The sequence below is a fragment of the Schistocerca nitens genome, chromosome 1 (assembly GCF_023898315.1).
Source record: "Schistocerca nitens isolate TAMUIC-IGC-003100 chromosome 1, iqSchNite1.1, whole genome shotgun sequence".
In the NCBI taxonomy this organism is placed as follows: Eukaryota; Metazoa; Arthropoda; class Insecta; order Orthoptera; family Acrididae; genus Schistocerca; species Schistocerca nitens.
In genome coordinates, this window is record NC_064614.1 from 407,727,800 (window position 1) to 407,755,642 (window position 27,843).

Sequence of the window (27,843 nt, forward strand, 5' to 3'; positions counted from 1 at the left end):
TGAGGAAGATATTTACAACTTAGGTATTTATTTACAAAGCAAATATTTGGTACATATACATATTTACTTATACTCATGAAGGTAACGAATTTCAAACTGCATGGAACTTTCATATTTAAACCAGACGGCAATTAGGAAGGCCATTCATGTTGGTTCTGCTGACGTTCTAAAGATGGTGAAGAGTCACCGCCTTTACGGGCATGAAGACATTTCTAAGATTCGTAACTGCTTATAAACCTTTTTTAAATTAACGTAAAAAAGACATTAAAATTGCCGCGTTTTAGGCGTTGATGTACGCATGTCGTACTTGTAAGTGCTCATTAAAAATCATTAAAAACCACCTACAACTAAATGTATATAATTGCAGAAGTCGAACATAGCGACATTATTCGTCTAAAGATTACATTTTATTAAGGTGAAAAAACGGAATTTTTTCCCAATTACGGCACAAGAAAATTTCGCATTCAAGCAAGACAGCAAATACACCACTGAGAGTGGCAGTGTTAACAGCACTATGGTGGTAATGAATCACCGCTTTTACGGGCATGAGTGCAAATATCTAAAATTAACCCCTATTTGAACATGACATAGTAAAAAACAAATTAAAACTGTAATTGCCGTTTTTACGGGCAATATGGTGGTAAGCACAAAAAGCAGTCATGGTGTCACTAACAAGCTGGCAACCGTCATACTTTTCAATTACTATGATTATAATGTGATGACGATCACATTTACTGGGATAGTTCGTTCCCATTGTAGTTGAGTGTGGGACAATGATTACGATTGTGAAATACTGTCAGCGTGTAAACACGGACAGGCATAGAAGTAAGTTTTCTCTCTTGTGAATCTTCTCTTTGAACTTCTCGCAGTGATTGGTATGCTCTTGCTCTCATCCTACTTTTGAATAGATGTACGCAGCAAGTAATAGGAGGCAAGCGACGTGTCACGGGTATTACCCAAGTAGGTTGGTAAGTAAGTAGTGGCCATCGATTTAAGGCGATGCTCAGTTTCTTTCCAGCATCTTGGCACTTCCATCTCTGATGAACTGATTGTGTTTCTAGTAGTCGTGGGAGCTTCCAGCGGCATCCACTACAGGCTTTTCTACATTTTCCAATTAGTCTTGCTGTGGCGCCAGAACAAGAGCGTCAGCGTACAGAGAAGGCATGGTGTTCTGAGGCCTAGGTCAAATTTATCCATTTAGCATTTGCTACAGACCCCACGCTACCAGGGTCCCACAGCCTCACTGCCGAGTTCTTACCAGAGGAAAATTAACCGTCAGTAGCTCCAAACTGAAGATGATAAATTTATTATTAACAGCTTCCTGGAGATGTGGTTCGTCTATGCAATTAAGTAATAAAAATAAACTGTTTGTTTTTGTGTCATACATGTTTCGCTGCTTTTTATTTGTGAAGCATCCTCAGTGGGTTGTAATGCATGTTGTTGTATGTATACAGGATGTTAAGAAACCTGTCTGAAGAGCTTGTAAGAGAGTTGCAGGGTAGGTTGTGCTGAGAAACAATTTTTAAGAAAAAATCGATACATTGCGCCATTTCCGAATCAATTAGCCAATTGGAGTTAGCCAATCAGGCAGCTATGCGCGCAAATTCAAGCGGCCCGCCAGATACAGGTAGCGTCAGATGTTCTCATAGCGTAAATGATAGCGCACGAGACGGCTCACCCTTTGGCTCGGGTTAGAACCTTACTACCGTACCTTCTCCAATTTTGGTATCTCTCCCTTGTTCGGTTTTAGGAAACTAAACGAATACTTTTGGCGACACCATCTCTGGTTGGCCGCTTGAATTTGCGCGCGCAACGGCCTGATTGCCTGACTTTCAATACTAATTAACTCGGAAATGGCGCAAGGTGGCGAATCTTTTTGAACCACTATAAAACCCTTACAACCTCTTGGGACTGTTTCTGAACACCTTGTATATTAAATGAGTTTCCCGGTTATACTATGCTAACGTTTTTTCGTTAAAAGAATATTCTCTTATTGTTATATAAAATGGTTCAAATGGCTCTGAGCACTATGGGACTTAACTTCTGAGGTCATCAGTCCCCTAGAACTTAGAACTACTTAAACCTAACTAACCTAAGGACATCACACACATCCATGCTATTGTTATATGAGACACAACGTTTTGGAGTACAAGTTTCATAAGCTTAATTTGTTGTCTAGTTCTACTTACGACTTTTTGGAATAGTTGTCACATAGGTGTCGCCCTCGAATTGTGTCTCGTTGCCCTCTGTATACCAGGATATTCGATTTTTGGTGTGTTGCGTGCACATTTTATCCAAACAATTCTTTGTTGAACACATGTGTTGGTTAAAAACACTGTTCTCATTGCGCAATTTTTTTAAAGCACTGGAAATAGTAGATTCTGATATAAAAATGTGTGTTTTCGAACCTTTGAAGATTATATTCGAAGCATTTTTATTTTATTGAGCCACATATTACTTATTACAAATTTTTATTTACATATCGTCTTCTGTCCATTATTACGAACTTCCAGCTTCATATAGTCGGGAAAGGCTACTTGCTACGCCCTGTTGAAAAACTCGCCTGAAATTCATATGTTAGTATTCCCTCACACCAAACAACGTAGACTGCTAAGGGAAACAGTTGGACAACCAGAATTCTTCCAAAGTGTTCGTCTGAATTACGGGGAGTGATGATCCAGCTCAATTAGTGCTGTTTTTGTTATCCTGCTTTACGTCCTGTTCACTAATTTTCAATCCAGCCACAGTAATTTTTTACATTATGTTTGTCTACCATGTTACAACGAAGTTCTCTAAATTTGCCATGCGTGCCTTAATGCTTAACCTATACAGAAAGGCCAGTGTGCCCGTTCTCTCCCACCGAATGTCACAGCGTCAGGTTTCCAGCTTCCACCATTAAGCATAACATAGGATGGGGCTTCCCTAACCTGTATGCCACGAATTTTACTGTGCAACGCAAAAGTTTCGAGTGTGTCTTGATTTAAAAAAAAAAAAAAATCGTGAGCCTTGTGACTGGTTTGGTGCAGCAAACTACGAATTTCTCTACTGTTCAGTCTTCTTCATTTCAGAGTAGCACTTAAGACCCAATGTCCTCTCTTGTTTTGGAAAGCGGTATTGCAATCTCTGTCTGCCCCTACAGTTTTTGCCAGCTACAGATCCCCGAGGTACAATGGGAGCAGAGCCGTTTGGAGAATATTTTTGCACGCATGCGATTTACTATTTTGCCCCATCTCCTCCTCCCCCACCCCTTTTCCCTCATAAGCTTCCAGCCGTGTCAGTTTTTGGCGCCAATAGTAAGAAGTACTGTATACAAATCTTGCGCATTGTGGCACCCCTGTTAGCCTGGCGTCCCAGGAGACCGCTACTAATAAATTGTGATGCCCTCCTGTATAGAAAATTGATTACAGTTGTGGCGCCTCTATCAGCTCGGCGGCTTGTGTCTCTGGATCTTAAAACTGGCCATACGTGGAAGCTATTCCTTGATGTCTTAACACGTATACTATCATCCTGTCCTATCTACGTGTCAATGATTTCCCTCACGTTCCTCTACTCGCCGTTTCGGCCAACTGCACTTCGCTCCAACACACCATTGGCGCGAAACTACGAATGTTCCGGAATTTGTTTAATAGACCTCATATTAACGATCATCACCACAAGGCAAACTGCATATTGGCGGGTCCATGACACCACGCCCGTCACCATCTGGTCCTGTTTCTGAACACCAACTGCTTCGTAGTCTGGTACCAGTATGTTCCTCTTTTCATTCCATACAGCTCCTTTTTAGTTTTCTCCTTATTTTCTTGTTTCCTTCCACTGTACCTTCGACAGCTGTTTTTAGAATTCCTATAGGTCTCACCCAGTTTGTTTTAGACAGTCCTTTCCGGTATCTCACTATGCTTCACTGTATCAACATTTTTATTTTCTTCATTTTTCTCCAAACTCACATCTCTAGTGCTTCAGTTTTGCCTTTTTCTCTATTCTTCAGCGCCCATTCTTCACAAATGTGCATAAAAACACTCCACACTAAGTATAAACCAACCTTTCTTTTAACTCCAACCTCGATTTGTTTCGTAATAAGGACGAAGGCTATTCGGAAAGTGAGAATCAGTAGTGAAATAGAAACCACAGTGAAAATCCGATGAAGCTCTGCACAGTTGTATTGGGCAGTTCACAGGTCACAGAAAGTGCGTAAAAATGCCTATAAAATAGTATATCCCGCCAAATATGGATGCCTGCCGTGAGATTTCGCGTGATTTACGTAACTCCACGTAACGTAACTGTCATGCATTTCCTTCTTCATGACAGCCCTCGGCCGCACACTGCGGGGTCAATGAAGACACTCCTGCAGCGTTTTCGATGAAAAATGTTTCATCACCCCTCAAATACAGCCCGGACTTGGTCCCCGTCTGATTTTCATCTCTGCTCAAATAAACCGCTGGCTACGAAGACAACATTTTGGTGCGGACAACGAGTTGCCGTCCAACGTGAAAAATTGTCGGAAAGCACAGGATGCTGCCTTCTGTAGTGAAGAGCCAAAGAAACTGATACACCTGCCTAATATCGCATAGGGTCCCCTCGAGTGCACAGAAGTGCCGCAACACGACGTGGCGGGGACTCGACTAATGTCTGAAGTAGAGCTGGAGGGGACTGACACCATGATTCCTGCTGGGCTGTCCATAAATCAGTAAGAGTACGAGAGGGTGGAGATCTCTTCTGAACAGGACGTTGCAAGGCATCCTAGATATTCTCGATAATGCCCATGTCTGGGGAATCCGATGGCCGATGGAAGTGTTTAAACTCAGAGGAGTGTTCCTGGAGCCACTTTGCAGCAATTCTGGACGTGTGGTGTGTCGCATTGTCCTGCTGGAATTGCCCAAGTCCGTCGGAATACATAATGGATATGAATGGATGCAGGTGATCAGACAGGATGCTTACTTACGTGTCACCTGTCAGAGTCATATGTAGACGTATCAGGGGTATCGTAACACTCCAACTGCACACGCCGTACACCATTATAGAGCCTCCACTAGCTTGAACAGTCTCCTGCTGACATGCAGGGGCCATGGATTCATGAGGTTGTCTCCATACCCCTACAAGTCCATCCGCTCGATAAAATTTGAAATGAGACTCGTCTGACCGGGCAACATGTTCCCAGTCATCAACAGTCCAATGTCGGTGTTGACGGGCCCAGGCGAGGCGTAAAGCTTTGTGTCGTGCAGTCATCAAGGGTACAGGAGTGGGCCTTCGGCTCCGGAAGCCCACATCGATGATGTTTCATTGAATGTTTGCAGACTGGCACTTATTGATGGCCCAGCATTGAAATCTGCAGCAATTTGCGGAAGGGTTGCACTTATGTCACGTTGAATGATTCTCTTCAGTGGTCGTTGTCCCGTTCTTGCAGGATCTTTTTCCGGCCGCAGCGATGTCGGAAATTGACGTTTCCCCGGATTCCTGATATTCACGGTACACTCGCGAAATGGTCGTACAGAAAAATCCCCAGTTCATCACTACCTCAGAGACGCTGTGTCTCATCGCTCGTGCGCCGACTCTAACATCAGGTTCAAACTCACTTAAATCTTAATAACCTGCCATTGTAGCTGCAATAACCGACCTAACAATTGCGCCAGACGCTTGTTGTATAGGCGTTGCCGACTGCAGCGCTATATTCTGCCTGTTTACATATCTCTGTATTTGAATACGCATGTCTGTGCCAGTTTTTGTGGCGCTTCAGTGTATGACGGTAGTGTTGGAAAGTTGGTACAACGATGCGACTGATGCCTAAAGGTACTATTTCGCTGCAACTGCCGGCCGTAGCGGCCGGCAGTGACTGCGGGCAGTTGACTACTGCTCTTAGGCAAAGCAACGGAACATATGTCGTTGTAACTGCTCGGCAGTCAGCGGTCGTGACGTCATTGCGACTGCCGCGTCTCGGCCGCTGCAGAAGCAGTCAAGCAGTTGGGCCGCGACTGCCAGGTGTGTGACGACTGCAGAAATCAACGACGCGCTATGTCGAAGAAAGGTTTTCGCGATGACGACGACGAACAGTTAGTGGAGTATGTGAGCAGATGCTCTATACTGTATGATCATAAGCATACAGATTTCAGAAATGTGATGGCAAAGTATAAGGTGTGGAAGAAGATAGAAGAAGCAATGAAAAAAGATGGTAAGTGTTTTGCATATACACATTCATTTATTTATGTTTTTTTCCTACTGTGACAAATTGTACAATATGGAGACTACAACAATGCTTCCATTCTTTCTGTCACCAAAGGATTACAACAATAGTCGTTACGAGTAGTAACAATAATTTATTTCCTTTATTTGAGCCTTAGTTCTTTTCCAGGTTGTAATCATTGATTTGTAGGTTCACAGAAGTAGAATCCCCCTGTTCGGGGCAGGGGAATAATGTTAATGTTCTGTGGTAAACTCACGTCATGGTCAAGTTCACAAAAATCTCGTCCTCTTTTTTTCTAAATAGGCGTCCCTGAGGAGATTGTGTAGACAGCAACAAGCTGTAACGAGTTTATCACATGTGTTAGGTTGCAGATTCAGATTTGTGTAGAACACTCGAAATACCTGACACAAAAGTTCTAAAGCGTTTTCAGAAACTCGGCGCGCTCGTGAAAGTTTATAGTTGAAGGTCGCTTTTGATTTATCTTGCTGGGCAGACGAGTGAGTGTAAGTCTTGAGAATATGCTTTCGCAAGCGGAATGCCTCGTCGCCTACTATAACAAATGGCATCTTGATGTCAGTTAATGGAAGCTTTTCATCTGCTGGAAACACGTCTCCTTTCATGATCATTTTCCCCATTGCTGACTTATTAAATATGCCACTGTCTCATTCCTTCCCATATGAACCTACGTCTATCGCAACGAATTTACAGTTCGCATCAACCAATGCCAAAAGTACTATGGAGAAGTACCCTTTGTAATTCCAGAAAAGGGAACCACTTTTTACAGGACACCATATCCTTATATGTTTCCCATCAATCGCAGCACAGCAGTTAGGGAAACCCCAAAGAGTGTAGAATTCTTTCGCGCCTTCCCTGGAAGATTCTCGAGATGTAGGAGGCAAGAAGATAGGTGCCAATTGTTGGCACATAGCTTCTACTGTTTCACGAACTATGATGCTCACGTAGCTTGGTGATATCCGGAAACCATATCCAAGGGACACGAAACACTCCCCTGTAGCTAGAAACCTGTAACACAAACCATAATTATTATTAATACATGAAACATAAATAATATGTCATGTCCTAATTACACAGCTAAACAAATATCGTTCCGTTTTAGGTAACCAGTGTAAGAAGAGATGGAAAGAAATCAAGATAACTACTGGAAAACTGTTCGAAAACAACAACTGCGAACAGGTTCTGCAGCACCAAGTTCAACAACAAAATGGGCGTTATTCAACAGACTAGACTTTTTGAGAGATGTAGAAAGGGAGCGGTCGTCTTTTTGTAGTGTCCCGCTAAAGGAGTCAACAAGTGTCGATTGCTTCCTTGTCCTCTAGTGACGCAGCTGCTGCCAACTCTTCCATCTCAGCTCGCAGATCGAGGAAAACACACTGGGATTCAATCAACCAAAGGGGCCAACAACGATTGGAATTGCTGCAGCGCTTGGCTAATAATCGGGACCCGGAAGTTGATGTGGGGCTGTTCATGAGAAGCATGGCAGGGTCCATTAGGAAACTACGACGTCACCTCATTAATAAAGCGAAAACTGACATTTTAAGCTATGTTACGGGACTTGACAGTTCTTCAGAATCATCTCTTGTGCCACTACCTGTCAGCATCAGTCCTTCCGGCTCGTCTACCCTTTCATCCCCTTTCGAACGAATTTCATCGGTTGGAGACGGTACGTACACTCCACCCCATTACTAAGCGTCGAATCACAAGCAGGTATACTACTTTTGAAAATAATTACTAATCATATTGTAAACACAGTGTAAAGATAATGTAAACATAAACAACAAACTGTACAGGCCCTGAGTCGTTTCCAAATAAACCTATTATTTTAATAGAAATTTATGTTATTTCATAGAGATACAAAATTATCCATTTTAAACCATTGTTGATGAATACGTATGTTTTTATACAGCTACTTACTGTAAAGTCACAGCCATTTTTTCGTCGGCTTCTATAGGAGTTTGCACTGCACTGGTAGCTGTTCCTGCTATTATCTTTTTTCACCAGACCTGAAACAAAATCGAACTGAGTCTAAAGAAATTTCTGAACCTCTCTTCATCGTTTCGCAAGTGACTGGTTACCAAGTTAGCATAAATTCCTTCACTTTTCCGTGTTTGGAAAATGCTGTGGGGAGAAGATCTTGTAAGCATTGCAATAATTTCCTCTTCTTCTTCCTCGTCCACCAAACACCTAGAACGGTATTAGCATTCACGTTGCGAACTCGCGTGCGTGTTCCTTTCACAGAGGTAACTCACTGAGTGGCGTGGCCGCTGCGGTCAGCAGTCTCCACGAAATACACAACCAGTGACGGCCGGCAGTTACGGCTGGCAGTTACTGCCCGCCGCTACGGCGGACAGTCGCAGCGAAATAGTACCTTAAGGTGTTGTGGACGGTGCACTTTCCTGTTATTTATTTTAATTTTCTAGTCAATGTGCAAACTTGCTCATTATTTTCTTTTTACATGGAGTGTGCCTGCCTTGACGTTATAAGTGACCGTTCCATAACCAATTCTTTAACGCGCCTACGGGCATATTTATATTTATGGGAGAATTTAAAAGTGCGATCCCCTGTTGAACTTGACCTAAACTGCAGAAAGGCCAGTGTGCCCGTTCTCTCCCACCGAATGTCACAGCGTCAGGTTTCCAGCTTCCACCATTAAGGATAACATAGGATGGAGCTTTCCTAACAAGTATGCCACGAATTTGACTGAATCAGGTGTTTATTATTGTTCTAGTGCTGTTATCTGTCAAGTGTTACAGGCGACATTTCCTTGGTCTGTTATCAAGTGTCACAATAAATGGAAATTGCAGTGAAGTGAGGGAGGTGCGTGTGTCCCAAATCTCTCATGCTGCTAAAATAATATTGAGGGTGCTGGATCGTAAATTGGTACATGTAATCGTTGAGAACGCAGGGAAAGAGAAATTTGGTTCCAGAAAAGGGAGAGGTACAAGATATTCTACTGCACTGATCACAATAATCGATGGAAGATATATAGACAGAGGAAAAGGAATGAGTTTACGCTTCACACATCTAGAACCATGCCTTCGACCGAGTGAAATGAAACAAAATTATGAAAGTTCGAAAATTGAAGGAGGTGAACTGGAACGATTGAAGGCTAAGTAAGGAGTTATAAGAAAGACAAAATGCAATAATGGAGGTGAGAAATGGTATAACGGACTGGTTTGAAATTGGAAGAGGAGTAAGACAGGGATGTTGTCTTTCACCATTCTATTTAGCATGTATATCGAAGTCTTGGTAGTGAAGACGCTAGAAGTAGAGAAAGGTACAGTAAACACAGGAGGCCAAAGATCTGCCGGTGACACGTTACTGCTTGGGGATAAAACAATATCTCTTCTAAGAACGTTATCCAAACTGGAAAACAGATTGCAAGAGTACGGAATGGTTACGGCGACAGTTAACCTCCAGTAAGTTCCTTTCTTTACAAAATGACAGTAAGTACAGCTCAATAGTAATAAAAAAATTAGATTCCACCCATACACACACACACACACACACACACACATAAGCACAGTTAAAAACTAGTGGAAAAACAATAAATTGGAAATTGACAAATCTATACTCAAAGGAGCCGCACTCCATCTAAACACCCCAAAACTGGCAACTTAATGGCTACCTAGAGTTACAAATTAAGAATAGCATGCTTATAGACTGACTAGAATAAAGGAAAAGATAACACATACACGGCTTTTGACGGCCGACAAACTGTGTTGGGCTACTGAGTAGTGATTAATTTAAAATAGCCACAGCATGCGCTAACCAGGTTAGTGGCGTATTTAAAGACCAGCGTCGAGCAAGGACCCTGGTCAGAAGGTAATCAAAACTAGCAGGATTCCCTTACACGGCAGAGGCGCCAACACATCCGTTCATACCCCAGAATCAATTAGCGCAACATAAATCATTGACACATTTCAGATAATATTTTAAAACAACATACTTAAATACCTTTGTTTACCACAAGCCTTAATTAGTTAACAGGTTAGGCTCTGTTATTGAAGCCAAGCAAATGAGGTAGCAAGTTAAGATCTACAATTATATTTTGCCATTTAACACGCGTCGTGACGAGGAAAAAGAAGAATCCAGCTAATTAATTGAAAATCACTACTTGGATCCAGTATTTGACGATGCGCTCAAAATCAACAGACAAAGGTGAGAGTCAAGTTTACACTCTATTTACCACGGTTGGACGAGTACTTTGTGGAGTCACTGTATTCTTTCCATCACTTTCTAAATTCTTCCTCCTGTTTCTTACCATTTTCAGCCTCAGTGTATTTTCCCCTGCAGTATAAGGATATCTAACAAAGAGCGAGAACATGTCCCAGCAAAACAATGGCCAACGATGGCAAACAGTGTGATATGTAGACGACATGGCATCTGCTACAGAGTACTAATGCAGTAGTGAGCATGGTGTACTGTGTATGTCGCTAACATCAAACTGATAATGAGACTGTTACGCAACTTTCATAGGACGCCGTATGTTTACGATTTGCATGAAGGCATAAATTCTAATATTACACGTATTTGGACTCATTTAAACGTTTTTTATTAGGAGCAGCAACGGTGAATAACTGTTTGCTGCTAAATCGAAATATGTCGTAAGAGAAAAAGCTACTAATATATACATGCCAAAAAGGTTTAATTACAGTTTACGTACTTGTAAGAGACGCTCTATGTGTTGAAAAATCTAGAGACTCACTGTAATAAAGCGTTAATACCGTATGGCTAATTTACGTTATTGCACAGTCAAACATTTACGAAATAGTGCTAGATAAATTCAGTAGTGTGCAAGTTTGCTACAGTCAATCTGTTGAACGTGTATACATTTTAAGCAATGTTCATCTGCAGATAAGATTTACACACGACAGTCGTGAGTGAGTTGCTCCAGTTTATACAGATCTCCAAACCATTAATCTCATGTAAAAGCAATCACAACAGGAAACTAGGCTACTACTAGGTAGACAACCTATGACTTGGAGAAAGATTATTAGTAATTATGGGGGTGGTTTGGTAAGCACAGTAAATTTCCGTGAAAGAAAGGAACATTTTTGTTGCACCTTCATGGTTGACAAGCTCGAGAAGGAAAGATGTATGGATATATATGCTTTTCAATTTGGATGACCAAACAAGAAAGGAAAAATATATATTTTTTTCAATGGTAGCTTAAAAACTTATAGTTAAGTCGGGAAATAGCATGAGAAAATGGTAAAAGTAGCTTAAATGATATAATTACTGGTGAGATAATGCTCACATAAAAATGTGACTACATTTAAAGCTGTTTTTCTTGTAGAGGTAAAGTGGAGATAAGGGATCATAAATTTTTTCTTGTATTCTGCAGCCAATCAGCCACCAGTACTGACGAGGGATATGGATGGGCTGGTGGTGTCAGAGGGTGTGCCATTGGGAGAAGAAGTGTACCAGTTGCAAGGCAGTGACCCCGAGGGATCACCACTTCGCTATGGCCTCTCTGGCACTGACCGCCTCGCTGTCAACCCCATCACAGGCTCCGTCCGTGTCGCTAAGCCTCTTGATCGTGAGGTGAGTACGTCCAATGATAATAACATAAGATACAGCAGTAGTGAAGCCGTAATTCCCTACCTGGTTGTGTGTGAGTGCTCCCACACTGCTAATAGTCTGTAGACACCCATTGCTGTTTGTTTCAAAGATCCCAACCATTTAAGTGATACCATGTAGAACTCTCTTTGTTTACTGGTAGAATGTTTAAATCTTGATGAAGGCTTTTCATTGGGAACTTCTACATCAGATTCAGAGGTAGGCTATGCATCACATGCCAAACACAGTGAATTAAACAACCTGAGTTTCTCATTCCAATAGTTACATTTCACAACTTCCCATAGGATACTGTGTCCTTGTTGAAACAGTTTTTATGTATACTGTGTTTGGTTACTACTTAATCATAGAGTTGCCCATTATGTTACTGCCAGATGGTTCTGATCAAACAAATTACCTGAATTTGTTGCTAACAGTAATTCAATGGTAGAGAAGTTATGTTCTGCTACTGCTTGAATATTTAGTTCTGCACGGACATAGTTCTCCTTCAGTCATATCATTGGAGCATCCTTTATTGCACCCACCATCTGTGAAATGGTACAGAGTTTCCATTGTCAGTCAGTAAATTCCTTTCTCATCCAAGTATCATCTTTGAGCTGTTTCATTTGTTATGTATGACATGACCAGTATGAGGTTTGATGTACAAGAACTCACTCCCAGATGAACAAGGAACAAAACATTTATTGATAATAACATAAGATTATAGTTCTGTAGCAAACTGTTGTTTGAGTTGACACAAGTAAGTCCTAACAAATTCTGTTTGTGAAGATAACAGTCTCTGCCAGAGCACTTCAGTAGCCTGATAAAGGATTGTAACTGTTTATCATAGCTGACAAATTCACTGACTTTAAACAGGCAAAAGCCTGTCTGGAAGGACCACAGTTCCTTAACTGTGTTCAAGAACACAACACAGTAATACCAAAGTCCTGGTGCCAAGGCTAGTAAGCAGGCGTCAACTGTTGTACACTGGCTGTGCAGTGTCGTAAGTCTAATCCTGGTGGGAGAATCTTTCGCAGACTATTTGTAGCCACATAGTAATATGGAAGTAAATAGAGCTGCACCAGTTGCACATCCTAGGGGTGATACAGCTGCTGCCTGTTGGCAAGGTGGGCACGTTGGGTAACAGATGCCCTGGACAACATACCATGATTGTTGTCATTCAGAACTTGTGTTGTTTTGGCTCTGTTTGGTGGGACCCCTAAGTGCTTGTATATTGGCTACCTTGGACGCTCTCCCATTATGTTGGTGGGCTGCATGCCCAGACATGGCAGTGCATGTATTTGATTATTTGAAAGTATGCAAATTTACTTGAAGACTGAGTAATGCAACCCTACTTAAAACACTAATAGTGATTTAGAATGGTTTCACTCAGTTTCCTGTCACCCCAGCAAGCCACATACAGGTATTCTGCAATGTATTCTAAGAAGATACTTGTGATATCAGAAGTAGTTTTGTTCTTAAAGGTTTGTTAACGTGACTGCTCTGTATTAGGCAAAAAGCTTAGACCTCACATCTGGTCCTTCCAGATATATCTTTGGCAAGCGGTTTTGTTGGTTGAGAGTGTGAAGTAAAGGATCTAAGGAATGAGCAAGTATGGGCAAGAATTATAAGTACTATTAGGAAGTGTACAAAATATTTCAGGGCACTGAAGGAAGAGACCAAGGACTTTGCTTATTGCTTCAAAGTGACACCCTACTTGCCCTATTAAGCTGATATATATTGGCTGAAAGAGCATATCATAATTTTTTATGGCATTGCGTAAAGAATAATGTTTATGCACAAACGACAACAACATGTTAAACTGCCACTAAGTCCTTGAAGAAATTATGAAGTTCCTATATATTTGCATTTTTGGACTTACTTAAATGTCCAGTCAGTAATTTCACTGGTGGTCGTGATGCAAACTTTAGTGCCACAACAGCTTTTATGCAATGATCTAAGCAGTGACATTACAAACGAACATCAGTTCTAATGTAAGAAGTATGCAAAGAATAAGTTTGAGACCAAATGTACATCTCATTATCACGAAAATCTAACACTGGTTGTTGTTGTTGTTGTTGCTGCTGCTGTTGTTGTGTCATCAGTCTGAAGATGGGTTTAATGCAGCTCTCCATGCTAGTCTGTCCTGCGGGAGCTTCTTCATCTCTCTGTAACTACAACAGCCTACATTCATTTGATCCTCTTGGACTCCTAGATCAATTTTTACCCCCACACTTCTTTGCATTATCAAATTGATGATTCCTTGATTCCACAGGATGTGTTCTATCCACTGATAATTCCTTTTACTCAAGTTGTGCCATAAATTTCTTTTTCCTCAATTTGATACAGTCTCCTCATTAGTTCCTTGATATACCCATCTTCTGTAGCACCATATTACAAATGCTTGTATTCTTTCCTTGTTTGAACTGCTTATCACCCATGTTTCACTTCCGTACAAGGCTATGCTTCAGACAAATACTTTCAAAAGGAACTTCTAATATTAAAATTTTTATTTGCTGTTAAAATTCACTTGTTTTGGAAATTTCTTTTTGCTATTATGAGTCTGCATTTTACACCCTCACCACTTATGTAGTATCAGTGATTTTGCTGCCCAAATGGCAAAACTTATCTACTACTTTTAGCATCTCATTTCTTAACCTGATTCAATCAGAATCACCTGGTATGATTTGACTGAATTCCATTACTCTTTGTCTTACTTTTGTTGATGTTAATTTTATAACCTCTTCTCAAGACAGTATTCATTCCATTCAATGGCTCTTACAAGTCCTTTGCCATCCTTTTAGAATTACGGTGTAATCAGCAAATTGCCAAGTTTTTATTTCTTCTCTCTGAACTTTAATTTCCTTTCCAAAGTTCTGCTTGGTTACTTTCACTCCTTGCTCAATACACAGATTAAATGCCATTGAGGAATCGATACCCATTTTTAAAGTTGTTTGTATATATCATTAAAGTTGTGTGTTTTTATGTTATTGTAATGTGTTATGCCAATAATCCAGAAAAGGTTTATAATCCAATTAGAAATATAAGACTTTTATTTTAAATTTCTGATTTCTTGCTTGACTATGCTCACTATCAGAATTTTGGAGAATTTGATCATTGTCTCATGAATGTCAAACATCTAAGTAATTTTTAGTAAAAGTTTGTTCTTATAACTGTTTAGGTAAATAATAGTATAAAATAATATGTGAAATTAACACATACACCTCTATGTATTAATTATTATACTCTTGATGATAGTACTTACACTGAGTGCCCTTCCTTGCGACAGGTAAATGACACCCTGAAGCTGTTCGTGACACTGGAAGATGAAGTGGAAGATGGGAATAACAACATAGTTACAGTGCCAGTCACCATCATCATTGTTGATGAGAATGACAATCCGCCAGTTTTTAAAGGTGTAAGTAGATTTATGGATATATGTAGGCAAGACAGCAGACCATTGCCTGAAATTCTGTCTCAGAGAGAATATGCTTTTAAACTGTATTTCTATGAAAGTGATCAGTGGCCCAAGATACATGCAACATAAAGTGACCAGCGAATTTAAATATCAATGATGTGGAAGATAATCTATCCACAGATTGGGAGCAGATACATACATACACATGCCTGTGCATGCACATATCACACACACACACACACACACACACACACACACACACACACACACACACACTAGGGGCTTCTTCTTCTTCTTCTTCTTCTTCTGGCACAAAGAGAATAAAAGAGACTGGGAATGGTTAAGGATACAGGGAAAGTTGCTCATGACCCCTGGCCAAGGAAATTTACTGGAGGAAACAAAAGGGAAAAACAGATGGCTGTTTAAATAACATGTCATGACAAGTAACTGCCTGAAATTCAAATTCTTTAAATAAATTCTTCTGGAACTGTGCATGTTGAATTGACTGCTTCTTGAAGTAAGAAAACTTTATTTAGTTTACTCTTCACTAATTTGAAATTCTGTCAACTATAGCCAGACTGGAAGTTTACAAAGTACACCCTGCTCATGTTTGGGAAGTTTGAAGTTTCCTTTATAAATGATTTTTAACCGATTTTATGTAATCAGCATTAAAGTTTTCTTTTTCTGCTTTCCGTAATTGTTACATTAACACAAAACACAGAAAATGAAAAAACTAATAACTAAGCGATGAAAGTATCAGTTCTTCAGTTCACCTGATGATGGCAACATGTATGATCGCCGAAATATTGTGCCCGTTGGACACTGTAGACCGACAGTACACCCGTGGATATTTTGCTTAGTTATTAGTTTTTTCATTTTCTATGTTTCTCACAGGAACGGTATACCGATTCTTATCTTTTACAGGAGCCCTATGAAGTGGTTGTTCCAGAAGACACACCTGTGGGTAACACTGTCTTCAGTGGAATTCAAGTTGAAGATCCTGATGTGATCGGTGAAGTGCTAGAAGTGACGTGCCACAATCTTCCACAGGTATAAAAATCTTGTAATTGTAAATGACAAAGTAATAATTTATTTATAGTATTCTCTGTGATTAACATAATTATTAGAGTTTCCCCATACTGGAAGACTCTGAGGTAATAACATTAGATTCTATTTCAGAACTACTTATATTAGGCATAGCCTCTTTTGGCTTTATAGGTAATTATCAAGGCTACCCACTAAAATGCCTAGAAATTTTAGAATTTTTATTATAAAATGTTCAGTATTTTTACAAGCAACTGGCTTTCTCAACGAACACAACTGATAATACAGATTTGTATATAGGTAAATGCTTAAATCTAATCATATATTAATTACATACATTTGCACATATACAAATACAAATACAGATATTTACAAATGCTTATGGCTATTCGAAGCACAGTTTTTGTACATCATTCTCCATGAATTTTTCCACTGAGTAGAATTCATGCTCTTTTGGTCAAGTTTCCAGAACTTTTTAAATCTTTTGTAAGAGAGTCAAGGTCACTGTTTTTAGCAATTTGTTGAAGAATTTCAAGTTCATACATTTATGCCTATTGTGACCTATTGTGAATGTGAGAAAATCTTGATTGTGGTAAGTGTACCTTGTGGCTATTTCTTGTCTTATGCAAATGAACATTATTTCTTAGTCTAAGTTTGTGTATTTTCTTTGACATAATTTAAAGAACTATAGAAGTAGAAGTTCGGACTGTCATAATGTTAAGTGATATGAACTGATTTGCACACATTTCTCTAGGAAGCATACGTGGAATACACCTGATGGGTTTCTTCTGTTATTGGAAAATGTAAGCTGACTGTGATACTTTTCCTTACAATGGTATCCCATGGTTCAGGTGTGAGTGGAAGAAAGTGTAATAAGAGTACAACAGCAGCTTGTAACTGATATTTTGCTTTAGTTTGTAACAGAAATAGTACTCTTGCTAGTTTTCTGCTTAAGTAGTTTATTTGTCCAGTCCATGCAGGGGTGCCTGCAGGTTTTCATGTCAATACACGCATTTGGTTATGAACTGTAGATTAAAACCGAAGAAACTGCAAAAAGGTGGGAATTTAAGGAGATGGAACCTGGATAAATTGAAAGAACCAGAGGTTGTAGAGAGTTTCAGGGAGAGCATAAGGGAACAATTGACAGGAATGGGGAAAGAAATACAGTAGAAGAAGAATGGGTAGCTCTGAGGAATGAAATAGTGAAGGCTGCAGAGGATCAAGTGGGTAAAAAGACGAGGGCTAGTAGAAATCCTTGGGTAACAGAAGAAATATTGAGTTTAATTGATGAAAGGAGAAAATATAAAAATGCAGTAAATGAAGCAGGCAAAAAGGAATACAAACGTCTCAAAAATGAGATCGACAGGAAGTGCAAAATGGCTAAGCAGGGATGGCTAGAGGACAAATGTAAGGATGTAGAGGCTTATCTCACTAGGGGTCAGATAGATACTGCCTACAGGAGAATTAAAGAGACCTTTGGAGAAAAGAGAACCACTTGTATGAATATCAAGAGCTCAGATGGAAACCCAGTTGTAAGCAAAGAAGGGAAATCAGAAAGGTGGAAGGAGTATATAGAGGGTCTATACAAGGGCGATGTACTTGAGGACAATATTTTGTTAATGGAAGAGGATGTAGATGAATATGAAATGGGAGATATGATACTGCGTGGAGAGTTCGACAGAGCACTGAAAGACCTGAGTCGAAACAAAGCCCCGGGAGTAGACAACATTCCATTAGAACTACTGACAGCCTTGGGAGAGCCAGTCCTGACAAAACTCTACCATCTGGTGAGCAAGATGTATGAGACAGGCGAAATACCTTTAGACTTCAAGAAGAATATAATAATTCCAATCCCAAAGAAAGCAGGTGTTGACAGATGTGAAAATTACCAAACTATCAGTTTAATAAGTCACGGCTGCAAAATACTAACGCGAATTCTTTACAGATGAATGGAAAAACTGATAGAAGCCGACCTCGGGGAAGATCAGTTTGGATTCCGTAGAAATATCGGAACACGTGAGGCAATACTGACTCTACAACTTATCGTAGAAGCTAGATTAAGGAAAGGCAAACCTACGTTTCTATCATTTGTAGACTTAGAGCAAGCTTTTGACAATGTTGACTGGAATACTCTCTTTCAAATTCTGAAGGTGGCAGGGGTAAAATACAGGGAGCGAAAAGCTATTTACAATTTGTACAGAAACCAGATGGCAGTTATAAGAGTTGAGGGACATGAAAGGGAAGCAGTGGTTGGGAAGGGAGTGAGACAGGGTTGTAGCCTCTCCCCGATGTATTCAATCTGTATATTGAACAAGCAGTGAAGGAAACAAAAGAAAAATTTGGAGTAGGTATTAAAATCAGGTCCAGTCTGATACTATCCTCTATGCAGATGACTCAACAGCTGTAGTCTGTTGTAAAAATGAGGTAGACCTAATTCGTCATATTGAACAAACACTTGGGGAAGTGGAGGCATGGGTCAAAAACAATAACTTGACATTAAATTTTACAAAAAAAGAAATTGTTCATTTTACCACAAAACAATCTGCACAGTCTATAAGTGAAATAAGGTATATGGACAAAAAATTAGAGACTGCAGACTGTGTGAAGTTCCTTGGCATGTTAGTCAATAAAAACCTGTTATGGAGTCACCATGTGGACAACCTACTGGGTCGAGTGAATAGCCTTGTATGTATTATGAATATCTTGTATAGTATTACTGATTTAGCTGTAAGAAAAACTGTATATAATGCATATTTTGTTTCAGTCATTAGGTATAGTATAACTTTCTGGGGGGTCTGAAAAACAAATTTACTTAGAGCTTTTAGACTACAAAAAAGAATCATCCGAGCAATGGTGGGATCAAAACCAAAGCAACACTGCAAACCTTTATTTGTAAAACTGGATCTAATGAGCACTCCAAGCATATACATCTATGAAACTCTCACTTTCACAAAAGGAAACCCACAACTTTTTGAGGACAACTTCTTCTTGCATCAATATGATACTAGACATAGAATGAGCTACATGTTACCTACCCACCGATTAAAATCATATGAAAAAACCCCATACTATATGGGGATGAAATTTGTAAATAAAATATGGAAAGATATGGATGACCTGCCAACAATGCATTATAATTGTAATTAAAATACCTCTTTGAAGATGTTACACCATATATATTATTAATTTATTGTCTATTTTTAGTATTGTTATATATAGTGTAAAACTGACAAGTCACCTATGTCACAATCTTTGATTGTATAAGGCATGTTATGTGATAATAAAAATTGTATTGAATTGAATTGAAAAAAAAAAAATCCATGGAGAAGAAATAAAAACTTTGAGGTTTGCCGATGACATTGTAATTCTGTCAGAGACAGCAAAGGACTTGGAAGAGAAGTTGAACGGAATGGATAGTGTCTTGAAAGGAGGACATAAGATGAACATCAACAAAAGCAAAACAAGGATAATGGAATGTAGTCGAATTACATCAGGTGATGCTGAGGGAATTAGATTAGGAAATGAGACACTTAAAGTAGTAAAGGAGTCTTGCTATTTGGGGAACAAAATAACTGATGATGGTCGAAGTAGAGAGGATATAAAATCTAGACTGGCAATGGCAAGGAAAGCATTTCTAAAGAAGAGAAATTTGTTAACATTGAGTACAGATTTAAGTCTCAGGAAGTCGTTTCTGAAAGTATTTGTATGGAGTGTAGACATGTATGGAAGTGAAACATGGATGATAAATATTTTGAACAAGAAGAGAATAGAATCTTTCGAAATGTGGTGCTACAGAAGAATGCTGAAGATTGGATGGGTTGATCACATAACTAATGAGGAAGTGTTGAATAGGATTGGGGAGAAGAGAAGTTTGTGGCACAACTTGACTAGAAGAAAGGATCGGTTGGTAGGACGTGTCCTGAGGCATCAAGGGATCATCAGTTTAGCATTGGAGGGCAGTGTGGGGGGTAAAAATCGTTGAGGGAGACAAAGAGATGAATACACTAAGCAGATTCAAAAGGATGTAGGTTGCAGTAGGTACTGGGAGATGAAGAAGCTTGCACAGGATAGAGTAGCATGGAGAGCTGCATCAAACCAGTCTCAGGACTGAAGACCACAACAACAAACAACACACATTATTTAGTAATTTTGATGACATTGTTATCTGCTCATCATTTTCTCCTACTTATTTCTACATTACAGTTTTAGGATGCGGCTAGTGTAATACAGATAAAAAAATGTAACAGAGTAGTTACAGTAAAACCTGTTTTTTCATTTCCAGATTTTACATTTTCCCTCCCTGTACGTTGTTTTCTGTTGGTCTTGTAGCGAGCACTATTCTCTCAATTAACTGCTTTCCTGCCATCAAAAATTTTGTATGGATAACATTTCCCACATTTTGCACTTTTGAACCACTACCACAAGCTTCAACATTATTTTTCAAATCAATTTATGTGTAAACTATATCATGTTACCACCACAAACAAGCTGTAGGATATTGCAAAATATAGAACTGTACAGTTTGTTTGAGAGTCTAAATCATTTTGGGTTTTCTGAGACATTTTTAGGGACACTTTCAAAATGTTTCTGCTATGTTTTATGCCTTGCTGTATGCTATATTGCAATAAATAATCAAAAACAGCACTTTAATTTGTTCTTCTTTTTAAAGTGAAGTCACCTGTTTGAGATAGTCATTCTGTCGGCATTACAAGATGTACTGAAGCTGTAAAAATTGAGTAATGGAATGAGTAATAAAGCACTGGGCAACTTCCTGGTAAATGTGCAGAAGAAAGCACCAAACACTATGCTAGAAAAACTGATTTCATCTTCGTGCAATTAGTTTTTACTGCTTTTTCAAAATTCTCACTGATGAGCTCTTTCACAGTCATATTTTGTTTGTCATAATGCTAGAAAAATTAGGTGACTTTTCAGTTGCATTTTGATGCCTTTTGAAATTCATAGATATTTTTGCAGATTCATGAAACTTTTTGAAAATGTTGCAAATTATAAGTGCACCGTGATGACTGTAATCCATTATAAGTGGCCACAGCACCACATACAATTTACAAAGCGTACAATTAACAGCTTTAGAATAAACCAGCCATGGATATAATCACAGCCAGTTAGATCAAAATGTTCACCTTACAACATCTGTATTACTCTTGAAATTATAATGTTTGTCAGATTGTCATGGATTCAGTAAAATCTATCAATAAAGTCTTGTACTTTAGGGAATCATCCTTTTTTCCCAACATAATTTCTGACATCTGAAATTGTGTGGAGTGCACCCAAGAGATTTTTTAGATTAGGTGACACCATCGAACACAGATAACGATAGCTCTAGGAAACCGAAAAGTATCAGTGTAAGACTGAAAGAAATGCCTCCCAGAGGTGAAAATATTAAAATCCTAATAATTAACTGCCGAAGCATTTGCAACAAAGTGCCAGGATTTGAAGTGCTCATGAAAAGCAGTGAAGCTAACATAATGCTAGGTACAGAAAGCTTGTGTAACCTGAAATTGATAGCAGTGAGATTGTTGTGGAAAATTTCAGTCTATATTGAAAACATAGGCAGATGGGAAATGGAGGTGGTGTATTTGTCACAATAGACAAGAAACTCAAATCCACTAAGATAGAAGTTGAAACTACATGTGAGATTGTCTGGGCAAGACTCAGTGTCAGGGGTAGGCATAAAATGATAATTGGAGCGTTTACTGCCCACCAGACTCATCTCCTGATGTAACTGAAAATTTTAGAGGAAACCTCAGTTCACTTGTATGTAAGTTCCCCAATCATACTGTGATTGTCACTGGAGGCTTTAATCATCCAACAAGTAATTGGAAAACTACAGTTTTGTTTATGGTGGCTGTGCAACATTACAAAGTGCCTTGAGTTAGGAACCTCACTCTTGTTGAGAATATTTTGGACCTACTGCCAAAAATAGACCTGACCTCTTTGAGGATGTCCACATCAAAACCGGTATCAGTGATCACAATGTGATTGTGGCAACAATGATTAGTGAAGTACACAGGACACTAAAACAAGCAGAAAGATATATGTTTTTCAGTAAACTAGATAAAGTATCAGTAGTGTCATATCTCAATGAGGAAAAAAAATGGTTCAAATGGCTCTGAGCACTATGGGACTTAACATCTGAGGTCATCAGTCCCCTAGACTTAGAACTACTTAAACCTAACTAACCTAAGGACATCACACTCATCCATGCCCGAGGCAGGATTCGAACCTGCGACCGTAGCAGTCGCGCGGTTCCGGACTGAAGCGCCTAGAACCGCTCGGCCACCGCGGCCGGCTCAGTGAGGAATTTGAAACTTTCAGGACATGGCAGGAGCATGTAGAGAAACTATGGCTCAACTTTGAAAGAATAGTTGATCATGCACTGGATAGAAAGGTACACAGTAGAACAGTTCATAATGGGAGGGACTCTCCATGGTATGCAGTCACTGTAAAGAAACAGAGGTTACTGCATAATTGGTGTAAAACAAAGCATAGGGCTATAGATAGAGAGATACTGAACAAAATTCATTTGTATGTCAAGAGTGCAATGCATGATGCCTTCAGTGACCACCATAGCAGAATATTATCAGAAGATATTTCACAAAATCCAAAGAAATTGTGGTCATATGTAAAGGCTCCTAGTGGCATCAAAGTCAGTATCCAGTCCCTAGCGAATGAAACAGGAACTGGAACTGAAGGCAGCAAAGCAAAAGCTGAAATGGTTAATCTCATTTCAAATGCTCCTTTACAAAGGAAAACACAGGAGAATTGCCCTAATTTATCGTTGCACCACTGAAAAGAGGAGTGAAATAAGCATTAGTGTCAGTGGTGTTGACAAACAGCTGAAATCTTTAAAATTGAACAAAGCTCCAGGGCCTGATGGAGTCTCTATCAGATTCTTTACTTAGTTTGCAGTTGAGCCAGCCCTTCTTCAAACTATAATCTTTCATAGATCCCATGAACAAAAATCCATGGACAGTTCTTGGAAAAAAGCACAGGTCACACCCGTCTACAAGAAGGTTAGTACTAGTGATCCACAAAGCTACTGCCAATATCCTTCACATTGATGTGCTATAGAATATTAGAACATATTCTGAGCTCACACATAATGAGGTATCTTGAACACAATGACATCAATGCCAGCCAGTATGAAGTCTGAAAACATCAATCATGTGAAACCCAACTCGCATTCGCACTTTTCTCACATAACATATTGAAAGCTTTGGATCGAGGCAGTCAGGTAGATGCAATATTTCTTGATTTCTTAAAAGCATTTTACTCAGTACCACGCATACGCTTATTGTCAAAAGTACGATCACATAAGGTATCAAGTGAAATTAGTGACTGGATTGAGTACTTTTTGTTAGGTCAGGATGCAGCATGTTATCTCAGATGGAGAGTCATCGTCAGATGTAGAAGTAACTTCTGGTGTGCCCCAGGGAAGTGTGTTGGGAGACTTCCTGTTCATGTTGTATATTAATGACCTTGGAGACAATATTAATAGTATCCCCAGACTTTTTGCAGATGGTGCAATTATCTGTGATGAAGTACTATCTGAAAGAAGCTGCATAAATAATTATTCAGATCTTGATAGGATTTCAAAGTGTTGCAGATATTGGTAACTTTCTTTAAATGTTCAGAAATGTAAAATTGTGCACTTCACAAAATGAAAATAAAGAAAACATAGTGTCCTATGACTGTAATAACAATGAGCCACTGTTGGAATCGGCCAACTCGTGTAAATACCTGGGTGTAACACTTTGTAGAGATACGAAATGGAATGATCATAGAGGCTCAGTTGTGGGTAAAGCAGGTGATAAACTTTAGTTTATTGGTAAAATACTGGTGAAGTGCAATCAGTCTATAAAGGAGATTGCTTACAAATCACTCATGTGACTCATCCCACAATATTGCTCAAGTGTGTGGTAAGTGTACCAAATAGGACTAACTGTGGATATTGAATGTATACAGACAAAAGGACAGCACAAATGGTCACAGGTTTGTTTGATCCATGGGAGAGTGCCACAGAGATACTGAAGGAACTGAACTGGGTGACTCTTGAAGATAGACTTAAAGTATCCTGAGAAAGTCTACTAACAAAGTTTCAAGAAAAGGCTTTAAATAATGACTGTTGGAATATACTGCAACCCCCTATGTATCACTCACATAGAGATCGTGAGGATAAGATTAGAATAATTATGCACACACAAAGGCATTCAAACAATCATTCTTCCTGCACTCTGTATGTGAATGGAATGGGAAGAAACCCTAATAACTGTTGCAGTGGGACATAACTCTGCCATGCATGTCATGGTTGTTTACAGAGTATAGCTATAGATGCAGACGTAGATGTAGATCAGAAATGCTGACCAGGAGACCACTATCGTTTTCACGTAAAGACTGGAAGCCTGCACAGATATTGATGAGGCCTGTATTTTCTTCTTAAGTCTAATTATTGAGATTTTTAATAGAGATGTTTGACTGATTCTTTTTTTGTGATATTTTATCACAGTTAGTATATTTTTCAATTCTCTCACTTTCATTTTCAATAAATATTGGAAGGTTTTCTAACTAGTAGCATGTTTTTTCTGACGATGCACATTCCTCAGTTTAGAACCTCTGCTTAAAGACTGTGAAAAGGAAAGTTGCTACTGACCATTTAGCGGAGATACTGAGTCACAGATAGGCACAACAAAAATACTGTCACAAATACAGCTTTTTGCCAGTAAGGCCATTGTCAAAATTAGACGACAAACACACACGTACACACTCCCAGAAGTGCAGCTCACACACACATGACTGTAGTCTCGGGCAAAAAAGTCTCAGGCAACTGAGGTCATCTAATTTTGACAAAGGTCTCGCTGGCCGAAAGCGGTCTAGTTGGCCGAAAGCTATATTTGTGACAGTCTTATTGTTGTGCCCATCTGCGACTCAGCATCTCCGCTATATGGTGAGAAGCAACTTTCCTTTTTATGTTATTGTTACATTACATCATGGATTTTCCATTGTTTGATTTCTGCTTAAAGACTCTCATATACTGCAATAGCTCTAAGATGGTTATGCAACATTTTTCGCACACATTCATACAATGAGATTTCTTGAATAAAAATGTAGTAATTTTAGATTATTATCCTTTTAGTAATTTCAGTTTCAATCTCATATAAAGTTTTCCATTACTCTTGTAACTCTCTTTACATATGTTTTATATACTTTTTATGTACTTTTATTGATATTTACAGGTCATTTTAGTAATAATGTTCCAGTATTTTAAGTCATAAAAACCCACCCCATGTGTTTACAGCTCTTTTTTCATATATGATTGATAAACTAAATTAATTCTCACTGACAACAGCCCCCAAGGTACAGCAAAGGGCACCAAAGCCCATAGCCTTGCTGCTGTTGAACACTATATTTCCCAATGCGCAACTGACTCCAAACCTACACTCTCCTTCTGGTGATTACCAACCATATCCTCAGACACTATTACTTCTCCTTTGAAGGCCTCATTTACAAGCAGACTCATGCTACAGAAATGAGTAGGTATCCAACCTATGTGAACTTATTCATGGGCCATCTAGATGAATTGCTCATCTGGTTCAGATTCATTGATGACACCTTCTTTATCTGAACTGATGGAGAGGACACCTTATCTACATTGCTCCTGAACCTCAATGCCCCCACTGATTGCTTCACCTAATTCTCCTCAGCCCAACAAGCCACTTCAGATGTGTCAGGGGCCCCACTGAGGCCTTCACAGAGCAACATTAGCCTTCCCACCTTTTCCAGGAACAGATCTCCCATCTCTTGTCTCCCCAGTCAGCTACCATCAAGCACATACTCACTGTCCAGACACAAAAGAGCCTCCATTACTCAGTACCGTGCAGGGCACACGCAACTGAATCTTGTTCTCTACCACAGTTATGAATACCTCTTGTCATGGCCTGAAATGAGAAATGTCCTTTCCACTACCCTCCCACCCTTCCCACAGAGGTGTTCCACCACCCACCACTCTTATGTGATATCCATGTCTGCCCCTATTCTATTCCTGCTCCTTAACCTTTGCCCATGGACTATATCCCTGCAATAGACCTAAAGGCAAGTCCTGTCTAACACATCTTCCCATAGCCACCTACTCTGCTCCTGTCACAGGGATCTCCTACACTATCAAAGGCAAGGCCACCTGTGAAAGCAGCTGTGTGACCTATCAACTTAGCTGCAACCAGTGTTATGCATTCTATGTTGGAATGACCACTAACAAACTATTTGTTCAAATAAATTGCCATTGCCAGACAGCAGTCAAGAGACAGCTTGGCCACCCAGCTGCTAAGCCTACCTGTGCTTGATTTCAGCAACTGTTTCACAGCCTTTGCTATCTGGATTCTTCTCACCAACACCAGTTTTCTTGAACTGAGCAAGTGGGAACTCTCTCTGCAACATATCCTTCCTCCCTGTAACCCCCTATTCTCCACTGCCTAGCCCTTCCCTTCTCCCACTCCAGCTCTAAATGTGCCTTGTGTCCCACCAGTGCACATCCATAGTCCTTTCACCTTCTCTACTTCTCTCCTCTACTCCTTGACATGCATAAATACTGAAAATCTTTGATAATCATCAAAGAACAGATGATGCCACTTGAACCATCATGTATTCCTCACAAGTTGGTGCAAAAGTTTCACTCTACCAATATCTCTCTCACATATTTTCAAATTCTCAAAGACTGTCCTCTGTACTTTGTTGATATTGTATACCTGGATGGAATTTACTGAAAATGTATAGGTTAGCTACAGCTTAGGTAATATTTCCAAGCTTCATGCAGACTCTTTGTCAGAACTTGAGACAATTAATCCAACAAATATTCAGGTTTTGTGAGAAAGAAATTAGGGATATGAGAATTAAAGAGCTAACTTGCAACTATTGGAGTATTCTATGTATTAATTTAAGCATTCTCTGTTTCGTTAGTTGCAAACTGTGAAATGAACTTATTACAAGTTCATAATGTATTATAATAAGTTCATAATGCGAACATTCATGTTTTGTTTGCTAGCTGTTCTACTCAACAGCAAGGATGAAAATTGTTACAATAAAAAATTGTCAGCCAATTGCTGTACAGCTGTGATACTTTATTCTTCTTGTATGTATCAAAGTGTGGTCCTGTGTAGCAGTTGTCATAAATCATCACCATAATACAGACTTTTGACACTGGTGAGATTGGGGGTGTAGATTAATTCAGTAATCATAACTAATGATCAGCTACTTAAATCAAGTTGGCAGGATTAGATTAGCTTTCTTATCAGCAAAATCTAGCAAAGATTAATTTTTGTTCTGTTCTATTTCTTTTCAGTTTCCAGATTCCTGTGCCAAGTTCAGAGTTCTGCCATTGAATGCAAGTGAGAAAAGTTTCAGTGGAGCCATCGTCCTCCAGCAGGCACTGGATTATTCAGAGCAGCAAATCTACCAACTACTGCTAGTTGCTAAGGTATGATAAGTCGTATCAAGGCTACTTCCTAATCACTATTTTAGTTTGAGCCTAGTAAGGTGATATTTAATGTGTAAGGAGTCACCTGTTGTATGAGTGTCTTTAACATGCTGAGTGTTGACTGTTAATTATCTTGTAGCC

General features: G+C 39.4%; 1 protein-coding gene across 1 annotated transcript in view; it reads left to right on the plus strand.

Moving 5' to 3' along the window:
- Nucleotides 1-27,843, plus strand: part of LOC126249607 (cadherin-87A) — a 782,263-nt gene that overhangs the window by 519,234 nt on the left and 235,186 nt on the right. Inside the window, exons 5-8 of the mRNA XM_049951276.1 lie at nt 11,541-11,740; nt 15,042-15,170; nt 16,095-16,220; nt 27,568-27,702. Of these exons, the coding sequence (XP_049807233.1) occupies nt 11,541-11,740; nt 15,042-15,170; nt 16,095-16,220; nt 27,568-27,702 (590 nt within the window). The remainder of the gene's footprint in view (nt 1-11,540; nt 11,741-15,041; nt 15,171-16,094; nt 16,221-27,567; nt 27,703-27,843) is intronic.